Below are 25,776 nucleotides of genomic sequence, written 5' to 3' on the forward strand. Positions count from 1 at the left end.
AGGAATAAAAAGCATCAGGATTTCAATTTATCTAATTTTATGTGAGATAGATTTCAGGGAGCAAATCTAACCAGTAAGAAGGTGCAGTGATTATGTGATGCCACTGTGAATAATAATCATACTTCAAAGCAGTAAATTTTAGTGGCCTTACTGAGAGCAGTGAAAACAACCAGAAATGTTTCACGCTTTTGTGGTTACAGTTCCTAATTTCTCCACCTAAAACTTTTCTTAGAGAACAAACAAGGAACCAAAATTCATTGCATGCACATCAAGTTAGTCACCTGGAATCTACAGTTTCTCAGCTGTGTTCTGAATTACGAGAAGCTAAGAGGATGTATGAAGACAAGGTGTGTATGGATTTGTGTGCGAGCATTAGTGCCAGTGAAACTGGTTATGTGGATATCTGAAATGTTCTGGATATATAAGGAAATACTTTTGATAAGGGATTGCTTCAGAAAAACTTTGTGGACAATAACATAAATTATATTATTTAACTCTGTCTGTTTGTATTATTTTAAATAACAAGTTGTTTTTCTCTAAGACAAAATAGCTTTGCAAAACTTATTGTACGCAGAATACTTCTGCTGAATGTATGGAGAGCATACCATAAATGATGCCTTCTGGAAATAGATAAAATTATTCTGCACTACAAACATCACTTGCATATGCGGGGCGAGAACATTGTTCCACTATATGACTAGAGAATATATCAGCGAAAACTGGACAGTAAAAATAGCTTCCTATTTAAGTCAACCTGTGCTGAAAAATTTTTTGGTAACTTTGTCTTGGTAAGTGCAAGCGTGGGAGAAGGTAAGAGATTACAGAAGCGCTTGAGAAGCATTCAGGTGCCCAGAGGTGCCCCATTTTGAGTTAAGAATCTTTAACATTGATTGTAATCCAAAGGCAGGATATAATACAGGCAAAAAAGACAGGCAGCCCAGCACCTGTGTATTCAAACCACTTCTTAATCCCATTAGAAAACATTAGTCTTGAGTAATGTTTTTAACCATGCTTAACTATTTTTAACCATGCTTCTCCCCAAAGACTAACTTCTTTCCAGGTAGTACAGCAGGGAATTGCTGCAGACAAAAACAGAGAACTATTTACAGTCCCACCACAGAATCTCTGCCATGTCACTTACTGCAGTGTTTTATATCCTGTTTGCATATTACGCCCCCTGCAGCTTTCGCTTGTTTCACTGGCTTGGGTTCCAGTTTTATAAGCAGTTTGAATATCTTTAAATCCTTTCTTGGTTTTGGTGAAAGATAAGTCACGTTTCCCTAGAAAATGACCTGAAAACAGCTGCTCTGCACTCTCTTGAAAAATTAGTAGAGCTGACCCATGCAGAAATGCCTGATGGATCCAAATCCAGCTTAGATTACAAGTCATGAGGATTTAGGCATCCTTCTCCTACATACTATTGGAAAGGGAAAGTTCAGGTCACAGGAGTGCCATCAAGTTTGGCAGAGCTGATAGTCTCTGATCCAGAAAGGTTTGAGAGTGGAATGGCAGGGATGTGCAGATTAAGCCTGAGGAGCCGTGCTGTCTGTGTACTCGCACGGTAAAGCAGAGCAGGAGGGACATAGTGTTTTATTGTTTTTGTAAGTTTCTACTTTTATTATTTCTATTGATTCATGTGTATCAAAACTTGCACTAGTCACTTCCAAAAGTGCCTTTTCACAGCATCGTAACTAAACTATGGAGAATTTGTATATTGATCTCCATTACCGGAATTTATTCCCAAGGGAGAGTACAATATATGGTAGGTTTTTTATGTTAGGTATATTTTCCAGAATTGTTTTCATTTAAATCATGCAGTGCACAGCGTAAGGTCATATCACATATATAGCGATAACTGTAGTGTATGTTCCTTTGGCATGTTCCCTTTGATAACGTTTACCTCATAACAGATGTAAAATTAGAAGGTGGGAATCAATTTAAGGCTTTTTATCCACAGTCTACTAACTCCAGAAAATGCTGGGTTTGTATACCTGTAAAATAATATACTACGTGGTCCATTAAAAATTGCTTTTTAAATAGGAAATGTACACACTAAATTGCTAAGGTAGGCTTCAGTGGGAGATAAGTTGGTAGCTGGAGAGCATTTGATCTCAGGCTGTGAAGTGGAGTCATTCCTGGGAAGGTGTGAGAGAGAATCTAAATAAAGCTCTTAAAACTGTATATTTCTCTTGTATGACAAACCTTTCCCTGCAGCTTGTCTGGTATGAAAACACCTTAGCAACTAAAATTTTCAAGGGAGTACATGAAAACTAAAGCCAGGGTAAGTTGTTGGTATCAGAGTTTCAGTATTGGGAAAATCTTGTCCTTTACATATTTATATTTCTATCCACTAAGACAATGTTCTGTTTGGATATGCCTATGTTAATATCTTTATTAAAAAGTGTTGTAGACCGGTCGGTCATCTCATACAGTGCCAGAAGTTGCCTCCTTTCAGAGAAAGTGACGACTACTTGGAGCAAAACGTGTTTGCTTGCAGATTTCTTAATGTATTCTTAGTGAAGGAATATATCACTCTGCCTTAGCTACATAAAACCTGCTTTTAGGCCTAGGTGCGTCTGAGGAACTTCACTGTATGATAAAACACAAAGTCAATATGGTTGAATATATGCTTGGGACCAAATTCTCCCGAAATTAATTGTACAGGAAAGGCCCTGTGTGAGGACAGCTCTTAATGTCGCTGTCTGCGAAAGCCCTGTTGATGATGATGTACCCAGTCATTGAACTCTGGAGGCTGTACTTCAGGCTTAGATTTTCTGTGGAAATATGGAGGAGTTGCATAAGGAGGAGTTCAGGGAGAGGTAATCTGGGATTTACTGACGTTTCCCCTTCTGATGGAGGGCGTCACAAGGTGAGAGAAACCCCTTTCAAAAAGGACCTCAGCAATTACAGGAAGAAAAGGCCCTGATAACGTCCTGCTGCTGCTTAGGCATTGGAGCTCTAGGAAGAGCAGACTACTGGTTTTATTTGATTTTGGGGGAAAAAGACTTCTTAAGATGATCTTCAGAAGGTTCCTTGACAACATCCTGTCATATCATCCTGATATTCCCAGCCCCCATTTGGTGAAGGATGTGCAGTTTTGGGACTAGGCCGGTATAAATGGCCTGTTACTAATTGAGAAGAATTATGTCATCATTATAATCGGATGAATGAAAGAGGGAGTGGGGGCGGAAGGGAAAGGGAAGAGATTATTTCTTTTGTCACAAACTGAAGAAACATTTTTAAGCAAGTAGAAAGGAAATGCCCCTATTTTGGTGTTAGCCAAAAGAGAGATTGCAGATCCTAACATGTTTATTAGGAGAGCATTGTAGTAGTTTTTGTGTATTTTCGCCTTGAATGATTCCATATAAATTGTGGTTTACTTACACTTGCGTTATATTGGCTTTTCTACCTAGTAACTACAAGTCAAGTGAGGAGCTCAAGCTTTTTTTCTGAAATGTCTCCTTCTCCATTGCTTTCAATGTTTACAGTGTAGGTAAGGAATTTTTGAAGAGCTATGGATCAGGGTGGAAGCCAGTTCATTTTCTGGAACCTCAATTAACTCTGCAATGAAATTGAGCTTAATTACTAAAAGAAGACAACATAATTATAAATACACCTAGGGAATAACTCTGCTGAGCCAGAAGATGACATTTGGATTTATTTAGAGTAGAACCTAGAAGAAAACTAGAACAAATCCAAGGTACAATTTAAAATACAATACACTAAGGTAACTCTTAATCAATATTTGTCTTTATTCTAGGTGAAAGATCTTGAGAAGCAGTTGCAGCTAGCTCATGCTGAGATAGCAGAAGCTCAGACAGAACAGGATCAACGCAGCCAAGAATCTGGAAATCTGAATGAGCGGATTCATCAGTTGTTGGTAAGAACAAGCGTTATTATTGAAAAAAATACTGCTTTCTAAAAGTCTCACTGTAAGGTCATGTTCAGATTTGTACATTGCTTGTTTCCAAAGGGCAGCATCCTCCTTCTGATTATGTTTGAGGATTTTTTTTTTACTAAAAATTTGCATTAGCTGTGAAGAAAGTTTTCCAAAGGCTTTTGCCATTAGCAATGCAGGACATATAGAATTAAGATTAACTTTGTCATACATTCAAAATCCTTGAAGCCTATGCATATCATATTAAAGATGCTGAGCCACCTTCTTTTTAACCTCAAAGTTTAGATCCCTGTGTTAAGGAACGTTGGTCCCTCAAGGCATGTTTTGCAAGACAGAGCTGGGATTTTCCTGACAGCGCTAAACGTTCCTTTGTAGCTGATTGAGAATATTCTCAAAAGTTGAACATAAAGTATGATAAAATTTTGCTACGCAGATTTGGTTTCATCATAACTGCCTTCATGTACTATAATTAGTTTTGCTTTTCTTCTTACAGAAGATTATTCCTTATTGACTGAATTTCGGGATATTAGTTTGTGTGGTTTCATTAGGATTGTTTGCCCAGTTACTGTCACAGTGCTTCCGAAGGAGATGTTGAAATTATTTCATTCCGTATGGTGTTCTCTTATTCAAGATTATATTAGCGTAAATCTCTTCCTACAAATTGTACATAGCTCTAGAGAAGACTGGAGTTGGAATAATTATTGCTTAATTGAAGGCTAGGAGACTAATTTTAGGATTCCTTTTGTTGCTGTGTTTTCAGCTCATTTTCATTCTGCCATTCCTACTTAGTTCTCTAGTAACAAAATGCAGATAGTTAACAATAGCAGAAGTTATGAGTAGCAGAAATGCCTATTAATAATTCAGTTTGGGCACACTTTTAATTTGTTTTTTTTTCTTTTTTTAAATTAGTAGCTCTGAAGTGTGTGTGTCAGCATTTTTATTATTATTTACATTTTAAATTATCATTTATAATTTAAATTCTGTACTGTTAGGATTATGTCTCAGGTGGAAAAGACTTAAGCTCTGGAGAACATGTGACAAATTACTGCATTAAATGAAACAAGCAATGACCAATTCTTATGAATGGCAAAGCTAGGTATTTTTCAAGAGGGGATGTGGTGTAGTGCTTCATTGCTTTTCATTTGATGTTGACAGAATATTATCTTTTTTCAGCTTGTAGCGATATTGGGATACATAAAAGTGAGATGAAAGACTTGAGTGTTGAAGTGTTAAATGCTTTAAAATAATTATAGCAGCAATATATAAAGTTGAAAGCTACTGCTTTGTTGGGAGAAAAATGTGTAGGAGGTGTCAGGCTGGTTTAGCCATGTTCCTGTCGCTTGCTAAATGTAAACCCATGCAGTAGTCCCTATTCAGATAGGTAACTGTGTAACTGAGTGTTGCTAATGTTAAGAGAAAGAATAAAAAAATCCTAAATGTGATTCAAGGAGAGAGATGATTTTAATTTCTTGTAGACTGAACTTCATAAAAAAGAGATAGAACTAAGTCTGGAAAAAGAGCAGAACAAGCGATTTTGGGATCAGAACACAGACAACCGCATCACTATTGACCGTTTAAGAAGACAACTAGACAACAAAACCGTGGAATTGCAGCGCGTGGAAAACGCAGTGAAGGAAATGAAGACTGAATGTCAGAGACAAATGGAGAGCCAGGTTAGTGGGCAACTGCATCGCGATAGCGTTCAGGATAGAAAGTGCACCGACGGGGGGCTGTACTTCAGATGGAAATACTGTAACTTTGGTTACTGTGGTTGGGAGGCCTATGGAGCTCATGTGCCAGCGTTTTCCTTCCAAAAATGCAGATACATGACAGTCAGGATTTGCATATTTTTATTCTATTTTTTCTATTAATCTGACCTGTCCAGGCTTCATTTCTTTTTACTGATGAGGAAGTAGAAGCATTATTTTTAATTTTGATTTTTTGACATGCTAGACTTATGAGAAAATCAGTCTCCTGCTGTGTTTGATTTTGGCTATAAACCTTCAAAACAACATTTTGTATATTTCCAGGAAGTTTCATGCTGCCAGACGTAACAAACAAACTATTGAAGGTGGTATTTTCAGTAGTGAGTACTTCTGTAAGAATAATTAGTAAATTAAAGGCCTTCATAATGCCTTACTTCATTATGTTTTCATGAAGCACTATATGAAGTTTGTGGTTATGACCCAAAGCTGAATGCAGTCAGAAAGAATTACTTCTGACGGAGTAGATGCCTGGACAGTGACTTTCAGTACATTCCCCTTTCTTCAGCCATCCAAAAATGAGCTGTAATTAGGTAACCGACTTTGTATTAGGAGTAAAGATCAAATTAATTCCTTTATTTTCTACCAAACCACAGGCTTGTGCTACCTCACCCCTTCTTCTGCTTTTTCTTAATCCATTATTTTTCCTTTAAAATCCTTCCACCAGGAAGTTCATTCTTTTATTTTGTTTCTATTTTGTACTGTTAGCAGTTCCTGAGACGCAGTACTTTGTGCTTTAAATGGTGCACATTGCTGCCTGTAGGAATAAAATTAATAATAAATGTGCATACTTTTTTTCCCAACTTACAGTTCAGTCCATTGAGTTTTAACACCTAAAGTTATTTACCCTCAACTGTTCTAAATTTGATACTAACATTGCTGGGGTTTTTTTTACATCACTTTAACATTTTTCATTTTCTACAATTAAAAACCCGGTATTACAAGCAATACTTCATTTACTAAAATGGAGAAAGAGGGAAAAAAAAAAACCCAGAAGAATCACACAGTCATTGTAGACCAGACCGTGCTGGCCTAATTTTTCTGTAAAACTCAGATGTTTAAGATGAACTATGGAAAACCAGAAATGTGACAGGAAATTCTAAAGGTAGAAATAAACGTTTCTTTTGGTTGATCCTTATATTGCGCTCTTTCAGATGGCTGCAATTAAGGAAAAAAATGAAAGCATTGGAAGAATCTCTTCTTTGATGGTCCAACTGGAGTCAACCAAGGAAACGCTCTGTAAAGCTGAAGAAGATCTTTCAGCCAAACAGATCGAGTTGGAGACTGCTGAGCAAACAGTGTCAAATTTGACGGCCCGTCTGCGGGAGAAAGAGAGAGTCCTTGAGGTTACCAATAAGGAAATCAAGAAGCTACATTCACAACTTGGCAGTAGGATGCAGGAGCTCCAGCATCTAAAGGATGAAGAGGACTGTTTACACAATGTACAGTCAGAGTACGAAACGCTGAAACTGCAGCTGTTGGAGAAGGAAAGGATTATTGAGATCTTCCAGAAGCAAATTGATAACGTGACCCAGATTGTGGGCCAGCACAGTTGAAATGCTGGAGCAATGGAAGCTGAGAAATCTCAGCTTAGAAAAGAAATAAATGACTGGCAACTTAAAGTAGAAGAACTTAAGGTGTGCAAATGATGCTGTATTTATGTATCTGTAAGACAGTATACGTTTCCTGTTTTTACATCTGTACCTTAATGGGCTAATATTGTGATTTTTAAAGCAGGTAAGGCTGCACCATGAATCCCAACAGTACTAGAAGAGTTAGTGAGTAGACAAGAATAATACTATTGCGTTACCACCAAAAATGAATAATTCACTGTTGCAAAGCTGTTGCCAAAAGGTTTGTGAAAGCTGGAATATAATGTGCTGTCCTCAGTGATAGAATTGTCCACACCAGTAACAGAACCAGAAATACAGAGTGTTACTGAGAACTAAGAGACAGCGAGCACTCAGAATTCCAAACTGAGGACACAGCTTATAACTGGTTATTTCGCAGACAAGAATTACAGGATATGGTTGTCTTATGCAGGCCAGCACCTTCAGAAAAAATTCACTCCAGATAGGTAATTTTGTTGTCTTCTGTGAGAAGATAGTTGAGCATTGGGGGTGAATATGGAGGTAGCACTACACGAGGATGGGAATAATTTTCATATAAACCTGGTAAGGTTAAACATGCCATGAAGCCATCACATCAGATTCTATTGTACGCTTTTTGCCTGGAATAGTAATTTATACAAAAGTAATCTGTTTCTTCTACTCTGTCTGTCTTCCTTAGGCCAAACGCTGATGACTGAGATTTCAAGATATGATGATGTCTGCACATCTTTGGTTATTTTATATAATTATCTGTATAGCACATAATTACTTTTTTTTATGTAAGTAGATCGCGAAGGATGAGAAAGGAGCCAGAATAGATGAAATGGAGGCCAGACTGAGTGAGCTGGAACTGGAAAAGGTCAAACTGGTAAACACATGCAGCGAGAGGCTCCATGCACTTAATGATATGAAACTGGAAAAAGACCAGCTAATGAATGAACTGCAAGCCGGTCGGAGGGAGCTAGCTGGCCTTGCAGGTAGGGAGCCTTGACCTAGCTCGGCTCCGATAGCTGCTAAATTGGGCTGGTGTTAAAAATAGAAGAGCAGCTTGCTTGCTGAATCCAAATATGGTTGCTGATACAGCAGGAGGTTCCCTGCCAGAACGGGGTGATTAGAGTGCTTCAGAGAGCTAAGTCATGGTTTGGGATTCTGGCACAGAGTGATGGGAATATAATCTTTATGGCAATCTCTCACTAGTCTGAGCAAAAATACTTAAACTGCCTGACTGTGGAGACCAAAGAAGCAGATCTAGTAAATCACAGAATAGAAATTTGACCACCTTTTTATTTAAGAGCACTAGTTGATCTTATTAACTGTCTGTCGTCAAATCGTAGTGAAACTTGGTTTCTGTTTTGTTATAGTTTTGCTACTGTCGTGGTTTAGGCAAAATCCTAAATCGAAGAACGCATTTGTTTCTGGTGAAACAGAAGCTTTTCCTCACATGCAGGACAAAGAACTACTAGTTGTGCATTTGTTAGCAGTTGATGTTATTTGCTTTATATTTTAGCTTACTGCGTGTGTAATATGCCTTTAAAAAGAGTAGGCAACAGATCAGTAATCTTAGTCTAGAAGAGTGATAATTTTTGTCACTGTCATTTCAATCTTTACTTACTTTCACCAGAGGGATTTGAAGCTTTGAAGAGAGATTACCAGGATCAAATCAAGGAGCTGGAAAATACTGCAAACAAACTGAAAATGCAGTTGAAATCTGCCCAGGTTGAACTGGAACAGACCAGGACTGCGCTAAAGACTATGGAGGGATCTGATGGCCATGGTAATTATGGATTGAACTGCCCAAAAATCACGCACATTGGTCTTTTTAACAAGATTTTTGTAAGTTCTGATCCCTGAATAGTTGTATAACAATATCCCAGATATTTCATGAAATAAATAAACAATATTGCAGGTGACAACATGTTTTTATTTTAGCATTTACTGCATACTGTAAAACTTAAACCATGAGTTTTCTCAGGGGATCTTTATGCATCTTTCCAGGGAATGCTGTTGTCTTGTGTGTGTGGTGGGTCTGGTGCCGTTACCCCATACAAATCTCCACCTGATTCTAATGGGTGGTTTGCACACATAAGTGACTAGGGGTTCCTGGTTCAGCTTACTTATTCTAACATATTGTTGATAACTGACTTCTAGAGTCTTTTGTCAGAACTCAGAATGCAAAATCGATGTTGTTAATTGAGAATTAACCTTGTCTTTTACAGCTATGAAAGTTGCGGTGGGAATGCAGAAGCAGATCACAGCCAAGAGAGGACAGATAGATGCACTACAGATCAAGATCAAATTCTTGGAAGAGGCAATGACAAATTTAGCTAAGGTCACAAGAGCTCCATGTAAAAGTATTTAACTGTATCTAGAGAAATTTTTCTTTGGAGAAATGCATGGCCAAAAGCACAATTTGCCCAAGGAGGACCAAAGAGAATTTTACTTGATGTAATGGGCACCTTCCTTGTCCTCCTACTAGCATATATCATAAATTAGCCTTCTGCATGGAGACAGGTTTTAATTTATGTTTGTTTTCCATAAAAGAACAGTACTCGTTTCAATGAGAATCAAGCTCTTACAGTTCTTTTTAAAAATGTCAACTAATGCAGTCTTTATCCTTCTGAATTTGGCCCACAGTGCTTCCCCTTTTTTGTTTTCTGAGACGATTCTTCACTGTTCTGGTTGTAACCTTTTTATGTCGAGGTCTGTCTAGCATAGTGAGGTCTTCCTAGCATTTTGCGTGACAAAGAAATCATTCCTTTACCAATAGCTGGCCTTTACTGAATGATCATTTATGTCTGTTAACTATAACCTGTCCCGTTTTGTTACTGGCTTTGGATCCTGTGGATCCTGAAGTTTAAAATCCCAGTTTCAAAAAGGATTTAAAACCTCATCCTCCTGCAAGAAGCAACAGCTAAGCTTCTGAAACGGTTAATTCAGATGTTTCAAAGAGCAAGAAAGTTGCAGAAAGCAAGTAGGTATAATGTAGGTAGCTACAAATTGTTGACTTGTACTTTGTTGTCCTTACCTTGAAATCAGGAGAAGCGTTACCTCAGAGAAGAAAATAGTAAACTAAGTCAAGAATTGAGCTATGTTACAGCAGAACATACCAAGATTGCTGGGGAACTGGAGATTCTGAGATCACAAGACAGACGACTGAAAGAAAAAATATCGAAGATGGAGACAGCCCTTGATAAGGTAATTTTAGGTGAGGCTTCTAGGTGCTTTTGCTCTAGTCGTTAGGGAAGAGAAGATGTCTGACCTTTTACCTAGGTTGTTTTTAACATGTCCTGTTCAGGTGTACTGTAAGATACTTACCGGAAGAGATGTCTATAGTTAAGACTGTCTTCTGGCATTTTAATGGTGAAAGGCTTCTATTTTTATCAAGAGAATTCTTGATTTACTAGCTCAGAGAAATACAAGCTGCGGGGAATTTAAAGCAGATTGACCTTCCAGACCTGCCACTGGCTCTTGGCGTTGCTCCTTTCCCTGGTGAGGGAGACTTATTGAATAAGACAAGGGCTCCACTGGAACTGAGTGTCGCCACTGACTCAACACACTTGTCCATGCTCAGCCCTTTCTGAGACCTTAATTAGCCAGCTGTGGGTCCCTCAGGGTGAGGGAGATGTTTAAGAGCATAGGGTTGTTTCATTTGCCTTTTTTAGTTGAGGTTTCTGTTGCTGACATACCTACCTACTAAGGCTAGGTTTTACATTTTGGTCTGACCAGCACGTAAATCCCAGGTGCCCTCCAGGAAAGCTGCTGCTTTTCCAAAAGGAAGAGTCCTTTTCAGCTGCTCAGAATTCTAGTTTTTCAGGCTGTAAATTTCCATGTAATGTGTCATTCTCAAATTGCTTTATTAATTTAAAAAAAAAAAGTAATTGTGACACCTCCTCTCAAGTGTGGCATTTGTTAATCTAAATGCTTGATGCTGGAAACTTAACTTTCATAGTAATATATACCATTGTGCGTGGTACAAGCCACACTGCAGCACAGACAGAGAAACTGAGACACAGTGGAAGCAGATGCTCACTGACAACTAGCACATATGGTAGTCTGAGTAACAATTCTTAAAAATTAGTAAAGTTTGTACTATGCCATCTCACCGGATGCTAGTGTACATCGTTGCAGAGCATCCATTGTATAAACATCATAAAGTGTAATTGGCTGCCTTGCTCGTCATTAATGATTCAGAGTTAAATGTTCAAAAATCTGCTGCTTGTAACCATGCGTCCACAGCGCCTCAGGGAGCCTGCCCATGCTTTGGTGGTGGTCATAAAGAAGCAGAGAAAGAGAGCCAGGTTTTGTTTTAAAACCAAAGAGGGAACTCTGCTACAGGGATAAAAGCACTCTGGTTTGTAAAGATCTGTCTCTCTCTTCTTGTGCTTCGGCTTAGGGCTTTTTCTCTTCTTGCTATCCTGATAAGCGCTCAATGAAAAATAACTACCTTATTAGGTGATCTCACACCTTTTCAGAGTAATTTTTTTAAAGAACAGAGAGTATATAACAACAAAGGTCAACAAAGTTACAGCCATCCATTTTAAAGCCTTGAGTATAATTTTGCCTCATTAGCACAGTTGAATTTTCTAATCCCAGAGGTCTTCGGTAGATCTAGGACTGTCCCTGACAGGATTAGCTCCCCTCTGTGGTATTATGGTGTGCGTATCATGGCTACTAGGATCATATAACCAGTCAGTTGCAGTTGTAAGCCTATCAGGAAAGGCATCTGGTCATATTGCAGAATTTATATACGACAGCAGTAGATAAATACAGCATCTGTATGTGTGCCTTGTTGTTTCATTATGGGAAAGAAAACAGGAAAGAGTGTAATCCACTGAAAGTTAGCAAAATTAATTTATGCCTCTTCTATCCTCTCTTACAGGCATCCAGGCAATTTGCAGAATGTCAGTGCATAATCCAGTGTCAGAAGCAAGAAGCTATGCGCTTCAGACTGCAGCATGCTTTAGACGTAAAAGTAAGCATGTTACTGGGAAGCACGGGTATAAAGCCAGATCAATTTACTGTGTTGTAACTTCAGGTTTAATCCTGTTTATTGCCAAGTGCTCAAAAAAGTTTGTGTTCTGAAACCTTTTCTTACGTGGAATACCTCATTGCTGCACAAGTCACGTCCACAATTTCAGTTATTTGAAGTACTATTTACACTAAGTGCAACAAAAAGATTCAACAGCTACAGGAATATTGGACCATATGCTTCAGCTGCCAGGCTTTGGTTTCAGTGACACTTCAGCATTTTCATGTGGCCCTAGGCAAATAAAAGCTAGAAATGTTCCTGGCATTATTATGAAAAACGAATGAGAGAGACAAGGTCTGTAGGGATGCCTTTTACTGGTGTTACTGTTAGAGATCAGAAAGCACTAACAAGCTACTGGGCACCCACATCCTTCTTCAGGCCTGAAATAAAATCAGCAACCTTAAAGCTACGTACAGTCTGGAAACAAGGGCTCTGAGTTTAACTGGGTTATGCTGATTAGTTAGGCAGCACAAAAAGAAGTCATTAATTTTTAAGAAGCAAAGAGAGATGTTAGAAAGGGGAAAGGAAATGCGGTCATGAGGCATCTGGGACAGGAAAAGGAAGACATGTAATTGACACCTGTGGAGCTATGTAGCATTAGTGAAAGATCAGGTACAGGGAAAATAATGCAGTAATGTAAAGCCAATATCTCTATGCAGAGCCCAGAATTTTTGTTGTCCAGTGGATTTAGTCCAAGTGTTGTCTTTACTAATGAGTCTAGTAGAGAATATTATTTACCATTGCCTTATTTATAAGCATAGACTATTAAGGCTGTAATAAAACTACTACTATAAACAAATGGTACACTTGGAACAGTAGTTGTCATAAGAAACTGTCATTAATTTTAGTGACCCATCCCAGTTGCTAGTTTTGAGTGAGAAATGAAATGTTATATTCAAAATACAAATCTATATAAGCAATACAAAAAGTACTTCACATGAGCAACATCAAAGGTGGGTAATCCCGTATTCCAGTGAAAGAAATACTCATGCAAGTGATGAAAAAAGGTACAAGAACTTTGTGACACTTAAATTTTGTGGTGGCCCTGAGATATTCTCCACTTGAGTGGTTCCAGAGCATGTGTTAAAATTCTGAAAATAAATGAACTGCCACTTTTGCACCCAGATCAGTCACTAAAAGAGTTATGTCTGAGCACACCTAATAAGTGGTAGACAGTGTTTTGAGAATTGAGCTGCATATTGACTAACAGATGTCTTATTACAGAGGGCATGCTGTCTATGTCCATTTATTCTGCTTATTCTGCTTGGGTAATGTCTTTCCGCAGGAGCTGCAGGGCCCAGGCTACTCGTCAGCTTCTGCTTCAGGCAAGCTGCGGCCCATAGTGCCTCTTTCCCACCTGCATTCTGCGGCCGTGCCACCTTCCCTGAACTTGGTCGGCTGTGCCCCTCATGTGAGTACCTGCCTCAAAATGGGAAACTGCAGAGGAAACGGGGACGTTCCAAAGATTAAAAATAACATGTAATTTCTAAATGGGAAATCATCTCATTTAGTAGTGTCCAAGTGGGAATTCTTAACGCCAAAGGTGAAATGATTTTCTGTAGTTTCTCCTACATTATGGCCTCTCAGATTTTTTTCTTTTCCATTTGCGAAACATACGTAAAAACCAAACAGAAAGTAAAAAAACTTGATAGATTGTAATAGGAATTTATCTCACCCCTATCACCAATAACATATATAAAACATTTAAGTTTAAGGTACTGATCTGTAAGCAGTTTGGTTTTAACTTTTTTTTGGTAGTACTTTACTTGCTGTAAATCCATTACATTTGGCAGTGAAAATAGACTTGTACATCACAGTGTCTGATAAATTTCATCTGATTGACTTGTAGTAGCTTTTAATACTTGAATCTTTCTCCAAGCTGGCCTTCGCTGATTTTGATCAATTTTATCCTAAAAGACACATCATAGCCCTTCCTTCCTTTTGTTTTTGTACATTTACATTTAGATTTAAATTAGATGCTAGTGGTGTTCTAAGTTTTTGTTACAGAAAACATTAAATCTCTTGTGGGGAAAAAAAAACAAAACAAACTTTCGTTGTTTTCTGTATAGATTTTGTCAATTTCTCCGAAAGGGACCTGATGTATCTCCCACAGCAACTGGTAGAGGTCTTTTCATTTACTTTTACCTCAAAATCTGTAGGAGACTACAAGTTAGTGCAGATATCTTTCAGTAATATTTTCTATTTTACTTAATGATGTGGTGACAAACATTTACATCAAGGAACAAAGTATAGTTACTTGTGTGAAATCCCTGCAGCATCAGGCACTCCCATTCTCTCTTCTTAGAGTTAATCAATTTTTACTTCTGAGAATAGAGAAGGAAAAAGGACCAATTTTTAATGTAGTACCATGGTGAGGACATAACAGGTTGTAGGAGAACTTGATTCAAGGTCTACTTGAATTTTGTTGATTCCTGCTTGATTAGTTATTGTACAAAAATAAAGCAGCTCCAACACTTGAGACAGAAACGCTACCTGATTGTAGCCTGGTCTCTTAGCCAGAATGTGGGAAAGAAGGATTTGGTCTGACTCAGTATCACATTGACCTTTTATGAAACTGAGGATTTGTTTTCTGTTTAAGCTCTGAAATTAGTGTGTTCCCATTGGAAATAATTTTTTTTTTTTTTTTCAATTAAAGCATGTTAGCAAAATGTTTCTAGCCAGTTCCATCCGCGGATGAATGGTAAGTCAGTGGGAGCAGTGCTTTGAACATGCCAAGTGCTGAGTAGTCTGAAAAATCCAGTTCTTCAAAGAAAGAAAGGTTCTTTGAACCGGGCCTTTGCCTCGAGTCCTGATCAGTAAAATGAGAGTAGTATTGCAGTTCATCTCCGAGTATGGCTGTGACGATAAAGGGGTTTATATTTGCAGACAACTCAGGTGTTACAGAAATGAGTGCTTAGGAAACACCCTGATATACTAGTATTTCTGTCCTCAGGGCGGTGTTTGTGTACTGTACAGGAATACCTGGGATGGCAGGTTCAAAATGAGGAAACAGAGTTGCCACATAAGCAAAGATTATTGGTTCTGAGTACTGAAAAAGACCATGGTTGTATCAAGTAGGGGGAAAGCGTTCATAATTGAAGGCTTATTTTAATGCTTTTGACCTTGAAACAGTAGTCATAACCTTTGTACAATGTTTATTTGAAACGCAGATGTTAGCTGCGTTCTCCCTCAATCATATTTAGTTGCTTTACACATTTCTGACAGACAACTTTCCAGTCAGGAGTGCAATCATATTCAGAGAGTATTTTGATAGTCTGAAAGTTACCGTGATCTAGCCTCCACCACTTCTTAACTAAAATGACAAAAAAATCCACCCTGTTCCTAACTGGAAAGGCATGAGTAGAGGGGGGAAAAACATACGACTTTGGATGAGAGTAGGTAAGAACTGAAAAAGAGCGTGCCTTTATAAATACTTTTTAACTGAATTATTTTTTTTTAGATGCCTTCCAAGCCAAGCATTTTGAAGGAGGAACCATTGCAGGATCTAAAGAGGATTATTCAAGAACTAACAAGCTCAGACAATGACATTACCTCTGTGGATCTTGGCAAACATGACAGCAATGGTGGGAGAAAATCACCTTTAGCAACCACGAGGAATACAGTGTAAGAGTAAGATACTGTTATTCCTGTTGTGTGGTGTGTACTTGTATTGCCTTCTAAAACAAGGATCTTGCCAGTCACGTGCTTCAGGAGCAGTATAGGATGCCTTTTTGCAAGAAAGTTGGCTTTTATGAGTCAACTTGAGATAATCTGAAAGCTTCCAAAGCTTCTGTTGTTTGCCAGGTTCCTCAGATGCTTTAGGTGGTAGGGAAATAGTAGGTGACTGCATCATTTGCTGTTACTGCTTACCTTCTAGCATTTCTGCTTTTGTTTTCATTTAGAATTCTTCTCGGTTTTTGCCTCATGTAAATATTCCTTCTCTTACTGTTGAAGCAGGCAATTATTTTTTTACCAAAAAAAGGATAACGATAGTGGTACATGAAGTTGAAAAATCAATACAGCATAAATTCTCATGTTTCTAATCCAGAACATAAGGACATTTCATAAAGGAAAATATGATTCGTGTACTTCGATTAGGATCAAATTTATTTAAACGATGATGCTTCTCCCATAATACATACTGGTGGAACAAAATCACGTCAGTCCCAATATCCTTTGTATTCTGGGTTTTCCTGCTTTTCCCAGGTATTTTTATTGAACAAAAGATCTGCCTGTTAACAACATGCACATTTTTGACAGCTGAAATATAGAAGATTCTGTTTCACAAACAGAAAAAGGATTCATATGCAGAAGTTGGTCTGTCTGGGATTTTTTGGTTGGTTGGTTTTTTTTTAAGTAGTAAATGTACTACCTTTTCCTACCCTGACTTTGTCTGTTGCAGATAGAGTCCTTTGGAGGCATGACAATCAACAGTGTCTTTTGCCAGCCTGTGGTATATGATCATTGCCTATGTTCTCTGTTAAAGTGGTAGCGTGACGAACTGTTCTTTTCTACATATGATTGCAAGCTTTTATGGTTCAGATGATGTGGATTCTGTGAGAATTTTTCTCTGTTGCAACAGCGTTCTCCTGCAGAGCTGAAATGAGGATGGGAGAATCCTACACCTAATCATCCCTCAGTAGACAAAGCTGTCTGTCAAAGTACAGGACTACCTCAGTGCTATTGGTAGTGCTAGTTCTGATGTTGTCTTTCTACATCCTTCTACACAGGGATGGTGCAAGTAGAGGATATGCTGCTGTCTTCAGCCTACGATCAGATCCTTGCAAGAGGTGAGAAATATCTGAAAAGGTCACGGCCAATACAATACACATGTTGACGGAGTGAATACAGTAGGATGATACAGATAATATTTTTAGAAATAAGAGTTGTACTAAATGGATTTAAAAATTGGGAAGAAATAATTGTTTATGTTCTAGTAAAGACTAGAAGTTCCTTGTAGATAAAAATTCTGAGATAGCTCAGTGAAGCAGTGATGTATAAGATTGATCGACCTGGCTTGTGTCCTTAATCTCCAAAGCTCGTGTTTCTATGTACTACGGGATTGGTGTTAAACTAGTGAGACGGATTACCAAAAGGCATTCATCACCTTGGCATTTTCTGTAAAGAAAAGTGTGGTAACAACATCCACAGAGCATTGCGGAAGTCCATAAAAACTCACAAATCTCCTTTTAAATAGATACTTTATTAATTAAATATCGGACCTTTACCAAAACATAGACATCCACAAGTGGCATATGGAAAGCTGGAACAAGATGCTTCTAGATAGCTTCAGCAGAGCTGAGATTTTGTTGATTGCCTCCTATGAAAACTGAGAGGAAGCTCAATTATTTTTGTTTTTACTTTGTTCACAGTGCTTAAGATGGCAAATGGCCAGTTCCATTTGCTATAAAATCTTACTTGTTATATTTTCTTTTTTTGTCTATTCAAAAGCTGAGGTTGTCACAAAAAGCCTGACATAGAGCGAAACTGTTTTGTATGATAAAGATAGCACTTTGTATGCTTCCAGCATGCTCAGCAGGGGGATGTTGTATACATACAGATGCAATGGCAGAGCTGCTGGTGGAAATGGAGCATTTCTACAAAAGGTCAATGTTAAATTCAGCAAGATTTTACTTCTCTGGAACACTTCCAAGTGTCTTTCAATGCTCATACTTAAAATGAGTATAGCTGTTTTTCGGAAATTAATCAGTGATGCATTTCCATTCTCTTGTCAAATACCACTGTACTCTAAGAATTTACGTTATCTGAGAAAAGACATTGGTCCAAACCTGGAAAAGGCAAGAAATCCCGTTACGGTAGTCATCTGATGCTATTAGGTGAGCTATGGGCTAAAAAGTAACTAATAATTGGAAGCTGGTCTGAAGAAGCTAAACAGACGCACTGTTTTTGTAGTAAGCAGAAGGAAGATTGCAATGGCATTAGTTATCTAAAGCAGAAGTTTGTCTTTTTTCTGTCTTTGTGACTACTGGTTGTTCATAATGAATCTAGTCCTTTATTTCCCAAAGATATTCATTACTTCAGTAGTCTAAAGTCACTCCAACTCTAATAGACTTTTTTTAGTGAACTCGTATAACAATTTTACGATGCCTTTTCTTCACTGTTAGAATGTGGCTGCCATTGCACTCTGCTTAAAAAAACAAGCTTATCTTGTAAAAATGTGAAATGTAGCAATCCTCCTGGCATGGCTTTTGTTGTGATTTTGACAGGGATACGTTTTTCCGTGCAGGGAGAGTGCCGCTAGAGCCTGTGCTACTGAAAGCATTGTGGAAAAGGATACTTTCGGACGGTGAGGAGTGCTTTCACTTAGCTGAGTAACCTGCTTCTTAAAGTACTCATTTGTGATTCAGTTTCTAAGGCTTTTTTTAATACAGCATCAGTCCTGAGCTTGTTTGTATTGTTTTATTCATAATGCTAAAAGCTTCCTGGGAGTTACAAGACAAAGCTGTGATGTTGCTTTGATCCATCGAAGAGCAAGCTCTGGAACTTATTACATTGCTTGCTTTTAATTTCATGTATAAGAGCTGGAGTTTACATATGAGAGCTCACATTCTTAATGTGGAGGCTAGCTAGCATTACCAAAACTAGTATAATGCTTCCAGTTTTGCCATCATTTTGCTTGCAGGGATCCGTCATGCGTACATACCACAGATCTTCAGTCCCAAGATGTTACCTTGCCCTTTACTTCCTTTGGTAAGTTTTCCCTTGAGGATGAACACGCCCTATTGATGTCAAACTGGAACATCACAAAATACTACAAATAATATAGTCCAAATACAGTGTATTTTCTTAGGTAGTTTACTCAAATACCTCTTAGCAGATCCTATTACAAAGTCTCTATTGCGCTTACTGCAAAATCTGTATCTTATTGCAAACCGGCTCCATGGAGGCTGATAACCGGCACACCTAAAATTAATATCTTCCATGGTAGTTATTCATGAGTAATGATAGTCTTGTGTAATTAGCATAGATAATATCGTCAGACTGAGTTTAGGTTCTTGAATTCTGTATTCAGGTATCTAAATGTGGATGTGCTTTTGAGAGGAATGGGGTCATTGCAAATTCCATTGATTTCCTTCCAGATACCGGGTGGTCAGTACCTTTTAAACTGTGGTGGCATGAATTTAGTGACCTAAACAGAAATACAAGCATATGGCTTTGAACATCAGGGTTTGAAGATACTAGTCTTAGCTGCCTTCTGTTTTCTTGCCTGTAGGTTATCCGTTCTGTGAATTTCCTGTGAAAATTGCCTGTAGGTGCTGATATATTTCATTGCTCTCTATTGTTGTTTAAGCCACTGTGCTTCAGAGATAAGCAACTCTGTCCTGAGGAGTAAGTAATATGGCTCCTCTTTTTATATTTCTGAGTATTAATCTACTGGGTGGTTACTGTCCGCCTTCTAGCAAACCTACTGCAACATCCCGGGATGTCTCTTAGCTTCCAAAATAGCTGCCAGTAGGGTTTTTTTACGTAGAAGACTAGAGAAGTAGTTGAACAATGGGAGTTCATTAGAAACCCCCTGAATTATCTTAAAGACATCTCAGGAGGGGTGTTAGGAGTAAGGAAACAGACTGTGGGAAGAAAAAGAGAAGAATTGTAGTAAATCTTCCTCTCATTAGTTGCATGCAACCTTTTTTTTTTCTTTACACGCACACCGTGTGCCATACATGTGAAAATATGTTACATAATCTGTTGAGTGCGTATTTCTATGCGTATCCTGTCTCTTTTCCTTATGACTCTCTTTCTGCCAGGAGTTCAAAGCCTATCAATCAGTTATTGGAAAGGAGGGAAATGGCAGACCTGTGTAAGCAACATTTTTTCTGCTTTTTAATACCTAAGTAATGAGATCCAAGGCAGGAGTAGTGTACGGGGAGTCTTGGAGTGGTTACTAGCTGTGACACTCCCTCCCATCAGACTGGTTTGGAAGTAAACGGAGAGTGAGTAGCTGGCAGAAAAAAGCAGGCCCTACTTTCTCCTAGGCAGTTTTACTGGCCGTTCTTCACATGACACTCACTATAACAGAAAGAAGCATGGTTTTGCAAAGAGGCTACAGTCTCCTGCTACCTTGGCTACTAATAAGGAACAGAAAGAATGAAAGAGTGCAATGAAGGGAACCGAACCCTCTAACTGTTACAAACATAACATCAAAGCTGGTATGGGGGTTTCTCTTCAGGTATGTGCTCACTGCTTTTTGCTTGGATATCTTCTAGGAAGTACATCCATTGTCCCAGCAGCTCCTTGTTGTACGTTCTCCCCGAAGAAGGTCTCTCGGGAGGAGAGATACAGAGAAAGGTCTCCAGTACACTTGCTGCTAACCTCTCCACCTAATAACCTTGCAGCTGGCCCCAGCGCCTCACCAGAGCACAGACCTGCAAGGAAGGTGGGCTCTCCAGAGTGTGCAGGCACAGTCCCCCAGACAAGTAAGTCTGGTCCCATTTACTGAGCCAAAGAGCTTGGTTGGGTCCCTTCCCAGCCAGTACAGTAGCGCAGTTACTAACTTGAGGTTAAATTCAGCCGTTCAGCAATTCTGTAGAAACCAGTGGAGTCCCACCGTGATTCGCTGATACAGTCTTTTACAGGTTATGATTGGGGCACCTTTACTTCATACTGCATTTATTTTTTATGTACACTTGTAATAAACGGTTTAGGGAATCCATTCACGTTGCTGAATGCAACACTAGTGATTCTCAAATGCGCACAGCTGACATGGGGTTGATCTTCCATTTGTGTCATTACAGCACGCAAACTTACTGAAACATAATTTACTGATGCTTTGTTTTAAAGCACTGCTTTAGCAGTTCTGGCCCACTTACCTACAAGTGACCTGTTCTTACTTAGATCAGACTGCCTTCACCCTGTCACAGTCCTGTTCAAGTAGAAGGTTTTTTTCTGTGGTAAATGAGTTGTGAGTAAAAGGTCACAGTTAATTAATGTATTGTACAAAGAGAAGATAAATTCCATACACCACTAAATTTAAGAACTGGTCAATTGCTTTATTCAGGTAAATGGACACGAGATGTGTAACATCAATATTTGCAGTAACAGGCAACACAGTTGACTATTATTAGTATTTATAATTGTTGTGATTCCTGTAACACAGTTAGAAAAGTTCTAGGGTCTACTGAAAATAAGTTGTTGTGATTCCTGTAACACACTGAGAAAAGTTCTAGGGTCTACTGAAAATACTGATGTAAGGCTGTGTCTCTGTAGCTCTTAAGTGATAAAAATAAGCTTTCCTTCATCACAAAGTATGTATGAGGAGGATGAACTCTTTCAAGGTAGTCTGTTAATAACTTGCCAGCAAGCTGGGCTGTCAGGACTGCTTTATTACATTTAAGTGGCAGAAAGATCCCCAAATTAGTAAATGCAATAGGAAAAACACATAAGCAACTAAATTTTCAAATAACACTTAGCAAATATATTTAAACATTATATTTCTCTATTTTGCAAGGTCTGAAAATACAATTTCTCTTAAAGGGCACATGAGCACTGCAGGCAGGAATGTAATAGAGGTGTTGCACACCTAGTTCTAAGCTAGCACTGGTACAGGCAAAAATCGAACCATGGCTCCGAGGAGCTCAAAGGGACCAATGTTTCCCGCTTCTCAGGCGGGACTTTTTAATAGTTTCAACCTAACTTTAGCACATCTGTATTGTGTTGTTATTTTATACACGCAGACTTCTCCTCAGTCACTTAATCTTTCGCCTTTTAGAAGCGTAAGGATCTTCTCTTTACGCAGAGTGGTATCCAAAACCGTGGGGCTGAGCAGTCATCCTGACTAGAACACTAACACTGTTGCTTATTGACCTTTGCTTCCCCCAGCTGTCTGGCTGTGCAAAGATGAACTGCATATTTGTTAGCTAATCTGTATTTTTACTGCATGTTTAACAACTAAGGAATGCCTGTTCGTAAGCAGAGCACAAATACATTTCCCCATCAAAGCACTGAACTGGCTGTATGAGTGAATACGTGCAAATTTCTGAACTTGTAGAGCAACGCAGCTGTCCCTGCAGTGGACCTGAGCTTTGGGTCGTGCCTGGCTTTGCGGTCTAGCTATCTCTGCGGTTGGACATAAACCCCAAATCGTCTTCACGTAGACCACAGAAGATCTAGGAGGTCACAACTGTGACTTTTAGTCAATTGCCAGTCACTGCTCAGTTCAAAGAGAAAGATAAGTGGCATCACTCTTTTTTGTGTGTTTTGGGTTTTTTGTGGCTTTGTTAATTTGGTCAGCCAGTTACCTCCATCTCTGGCTCCCCTTTTTTTTTTTTTTTTTTTTGCCTCTTTTTAATTGAGGATTGATGACATGAGCAAAAATAAACCCGTCCAAGTTCTAGTCAGAAGAGGCTCCAGAAGACTAATTGTTTGTCAAGTATTGCTGTGACGGTGCCAGTCTGTGGGTGTTAGTGTTCAGTCAGACAGGCACAATGCCTGTTGAATTCTGGACTGGTCTAGATTTTCAAGGACTTGGAGTTTGGGGTTTTATTCCTGGCATTAGTAAGTTACATCTTTCTGTACCTTAGTTTTCTATCTGTAAAATGCAACTGACACTACTGCTTTCCTTTGTACAACCCTTAGAGCTTTACTGGCAAAGAGGGACTTAAAATTGTGGGCATATATGCTATTTTAGTAACATAAAGCACTTATTCTTCATTCCCCAAATGGGGTAATTTATAGGCAAAATAGCAATGTGGTTGTATTTTTACTTGAACAGAAAAAACACTAAATATCAATTTCTGTTAATAACCTTTGTACTTATTTTCTTTGCTGCTGGAAGTTTTATTTTTTGGAACTTTGTTTTTCAAAGAACTTTATTTTAGATAGAATGTTTAAATAATTTATAATGACTTTTTTTTTAATTTGTGATAACATATTGATGAATAAATTTCTGACTAGCTTCTCAGCCCATGGAAACTAGTGAGAATACACCTAAGATGCTACAGAACAAGATGGAAAACCTGCAAAACCTGGTGGAATCAGTGCAGCTAAAAAACCAAGGTGCCAGAATTTATCAAAAATAGTCCTACTTTATTTAAAAAACCCATACTCTCCAGGAACTGTTCTTATTACCTGTCAAAGCACTACTTGTGGTATTGCATGAGGTCGGTTTAGATGTGCCTGTTTTACTAGCAGTGCCCACTTCTACATTATCCTGCTCCTAGGAGAGTAATTAGATTAACTCCACAAAGCACTGTTGTTCAGCCCCTTAACTCTAATAAGCTTCAAGATCCTTAACATTTCAAACATGGCAGCTGGTCAGGGGTGCCCTCCTGTGCTGTTGTATCCAATTAAATGACATTTTTAACAAGCTTGTAACTCTTTAGTGGAAACTGAAAGGTACTCTGACAGCAGTAGACTCGAAAAACATAGTTTCCCAGCAATGGCCTCAGAAGCATATCCTTTCCTCCTCAATTTTTTTTTTAAATCTGATATGACCACAGTGACTGTGGAGAACTTCTCAGATTCTCTTCCTGCTCCTTTTGAAATCACTGGCAAAATGCTCATGAACTCCTGTTGTGGCAGGGGGCAAAGGGAGATGGGATTTCTTTTCTCTGGAGTTTTTTTTTTTTTTTATGGTGCATTCCAGTTGCCTTCCCGTTTGTCCCTTTAAGTGTCGCTGCGTAGACTTTGGAAATGATTATTTCCCTGCATCACACAGCGCACACGTGTCAGGGACATAAAGTGACCTGATTTAAGTAAAGCTAATAAAATTATTTATTTTTGGTATAAGGTGAGTGTTCTCATTGTTATTCTTTGCCATCCATTAACATCTTCAGTTAAGCTGTTTTCTATATCCACATAAAAATATATATTCATAGATGTAATGTATCAAGAGTCACTATATAAAAGAGGAAGGGGGAAAGGCTTTTACGTACACGCTAAGTAAACTCATTTCCGTGAGCATTGGACCAAAGGTATTGACTTCACACCATCCCGTAGAAGAGATTCAGAAATAAATAGCATTTTGCAGCTACTTCAGCATTCAGTGCTTTGGCTTCACACAGTAGATGAGGTGGTGCCTGTTTATAACTACCCTTTTCTTTTCTGTTAAGGCCCTGCATGTAACTTTAGTTTGCAACTATTTATATTTTAAGGGATAGATAAGTAGAGTATAACATGCAGGAGGACATTAGAAAGCTGCGGGTATCTGCACCTGAAGCCTCAATCATTTTAACATAAGGTGGCGTTCAGGTAATCAGTTCTTGCTGCTGTTTTCAGCCATGTCATCAATGATCATAACTCAGGAAATGAAGACAGACAAAGCAAAGGAAAAGAAGAAAAAGCTGTCAAAGTGAAGACGCCGTGTATATCAGTGATTGCTTTCACGTATGTACATTGTGTTTAAAATATGTTATTTTTTTAAAGATAAATAATAAAAGTTCTCAGAGTTTTGTAATTCTTGCCTGGAACCATGATGCTCTACACAATTGCTACTTGTAAATGAGTGGGATGTACAGAGGACTAAAAATAGGTCTAAATACAGACTCTTTCACTGGCACACATATTCAATAGCTCTGTGCTGTGAGGGATGCTGGCACGGGGCACTGCTGATTGCTTCAGCTTCCAGTATTTCTTCCATGTGTTCTGGATCTTGCACACCATTTCAGGTTGTGTTTTTTAGAAACCTAGTTTTGAAATGGTTTGTTGGGCTGCTTTTTTGAATTTTTTTTTTTCTTAAATAACTTGGTTTCCCCTCCCTCCATACTTCATGCTATTATTTCAATAAATTCTCTGATTCATCTGGATGTCCCAAAACTGCTAAGTATTGCCAATAAAAGCAGGAAACCTGTCCGTGGCTCTTGTTAATGCTGAGGTGAAGTGTTGAATTGCATACCTACAATGCAAGACTGCACAGATTTCATCCTGTGCCTTTAGGCAGTATGGATTCACCAAGTGTTATTTCTTTATGTAATTTTCACTGCTTGTTCAGGTATTTGGATGGATTGATTGTACAAATGGAGAGTTCACAGTCTGCTTTGGGAGTAGCTTTGCAAGCATAGCGCTCAGTATTTTGACTTACAGCTGAGGGTGTGTATGTTGCGAGTTTGACACTTTTTGTCCTTCAATCTGTATGCCTCTATAAAAACTTAAATAGCTGAAGTTTAGGCAGAAAAAAAACATGCATGTTGAATCTATACTGACTTTTTTTCTTGTAACATTCTAGTGTGACTTAAAATCAGGCTCCACCACCTGTATAGCTTGCTGAAATAGCTGGGCAATTTAAAGTTGGTCTCTAAAATGCTCTTTACTTGAGTCACCAATACAGACAACCTTCCCTAAATACAAGTGCCTAAGCATAACGATTTCGAAGGCCATTCCTAGGGTAATAAATAGGAAGGCATGTTCAGCAGACCTTTATGTTGTGACATTTGAGGATTTTGCAGCAACAGACAAATGACTTACTGCATTTAAAAGAATTGAAAGACTAACCAATGGTAAAAACAATTTGGAAGTAAT

At 38.5% G+C, this 25,776-nt stretch overlaps 1 protein-coding gene across 1 annotated transcript in view; it reads left to right on the forward strand.

The window, feature by feature from the left end:
- Positions 1 to 19,561, forward strand: part of CCDC158 (coiled-coil domain containing 158) — a 27,126-nt gene extending 7,565 nt beyond the window's left edge. The window contains 14 exon segments of the mRNA XM_009886491.1: positions 233 to 347; positions 3,761 to 3,880; positions 5,374 to 5,571; positions 6,816 to 7,298; positions 8,059 to 8,248; positions 8,893 to 9,045; positions 9,488 to 9,600; positions 10,308 to 10,466; positions 12,151 to 12,243; positions 13,586 to 13,711; positions 15,761 to 15,884; positions 17,031 to 17,090; positions 18,944 to 19,011; positions 19,535 to 19,561. Of these exon segments, the coding sequence (XP_009884793.1) occupies positions 233 to 347; positions 3,761 to 3,880; positions 5,374 to 5,571; positions 6,816 to 7,298; positions 8,059 to 8,248; positions 8,893 to 9,045; positions 9,488 to 9,600; positions 10,308 to 10,466; positions 12,151 to 12,243; positions 13,586 to 13,711; positions 15,761 to 15,884; positions 17,031 to 17,090; positions 18,944 to 19,011; positions 19,535 to 19,561 (2,029 nt within the window).
- The last annotated feature ends 6,215 nt before the right edge of the window (positions 19,562 to 25,776 follow it).

The sequence above is a fragment of the Charadrius vociferus genome, unplaced genomic scaffold (genome assembly GCF_000708025.1).
Source record: "Charadrius vociferus isolate BGI_N301 unplaced genomic scaffold, ASM70802v2 scaffold676, whole genome shotgun sequence".
In the NCBI taxonomy this organism is placed as follows: Eukaryota; Metazoa; Chordata; class Aves; order Charadriiformes; family Charadriidae; genus Charadrius; species Charadrius vociferus.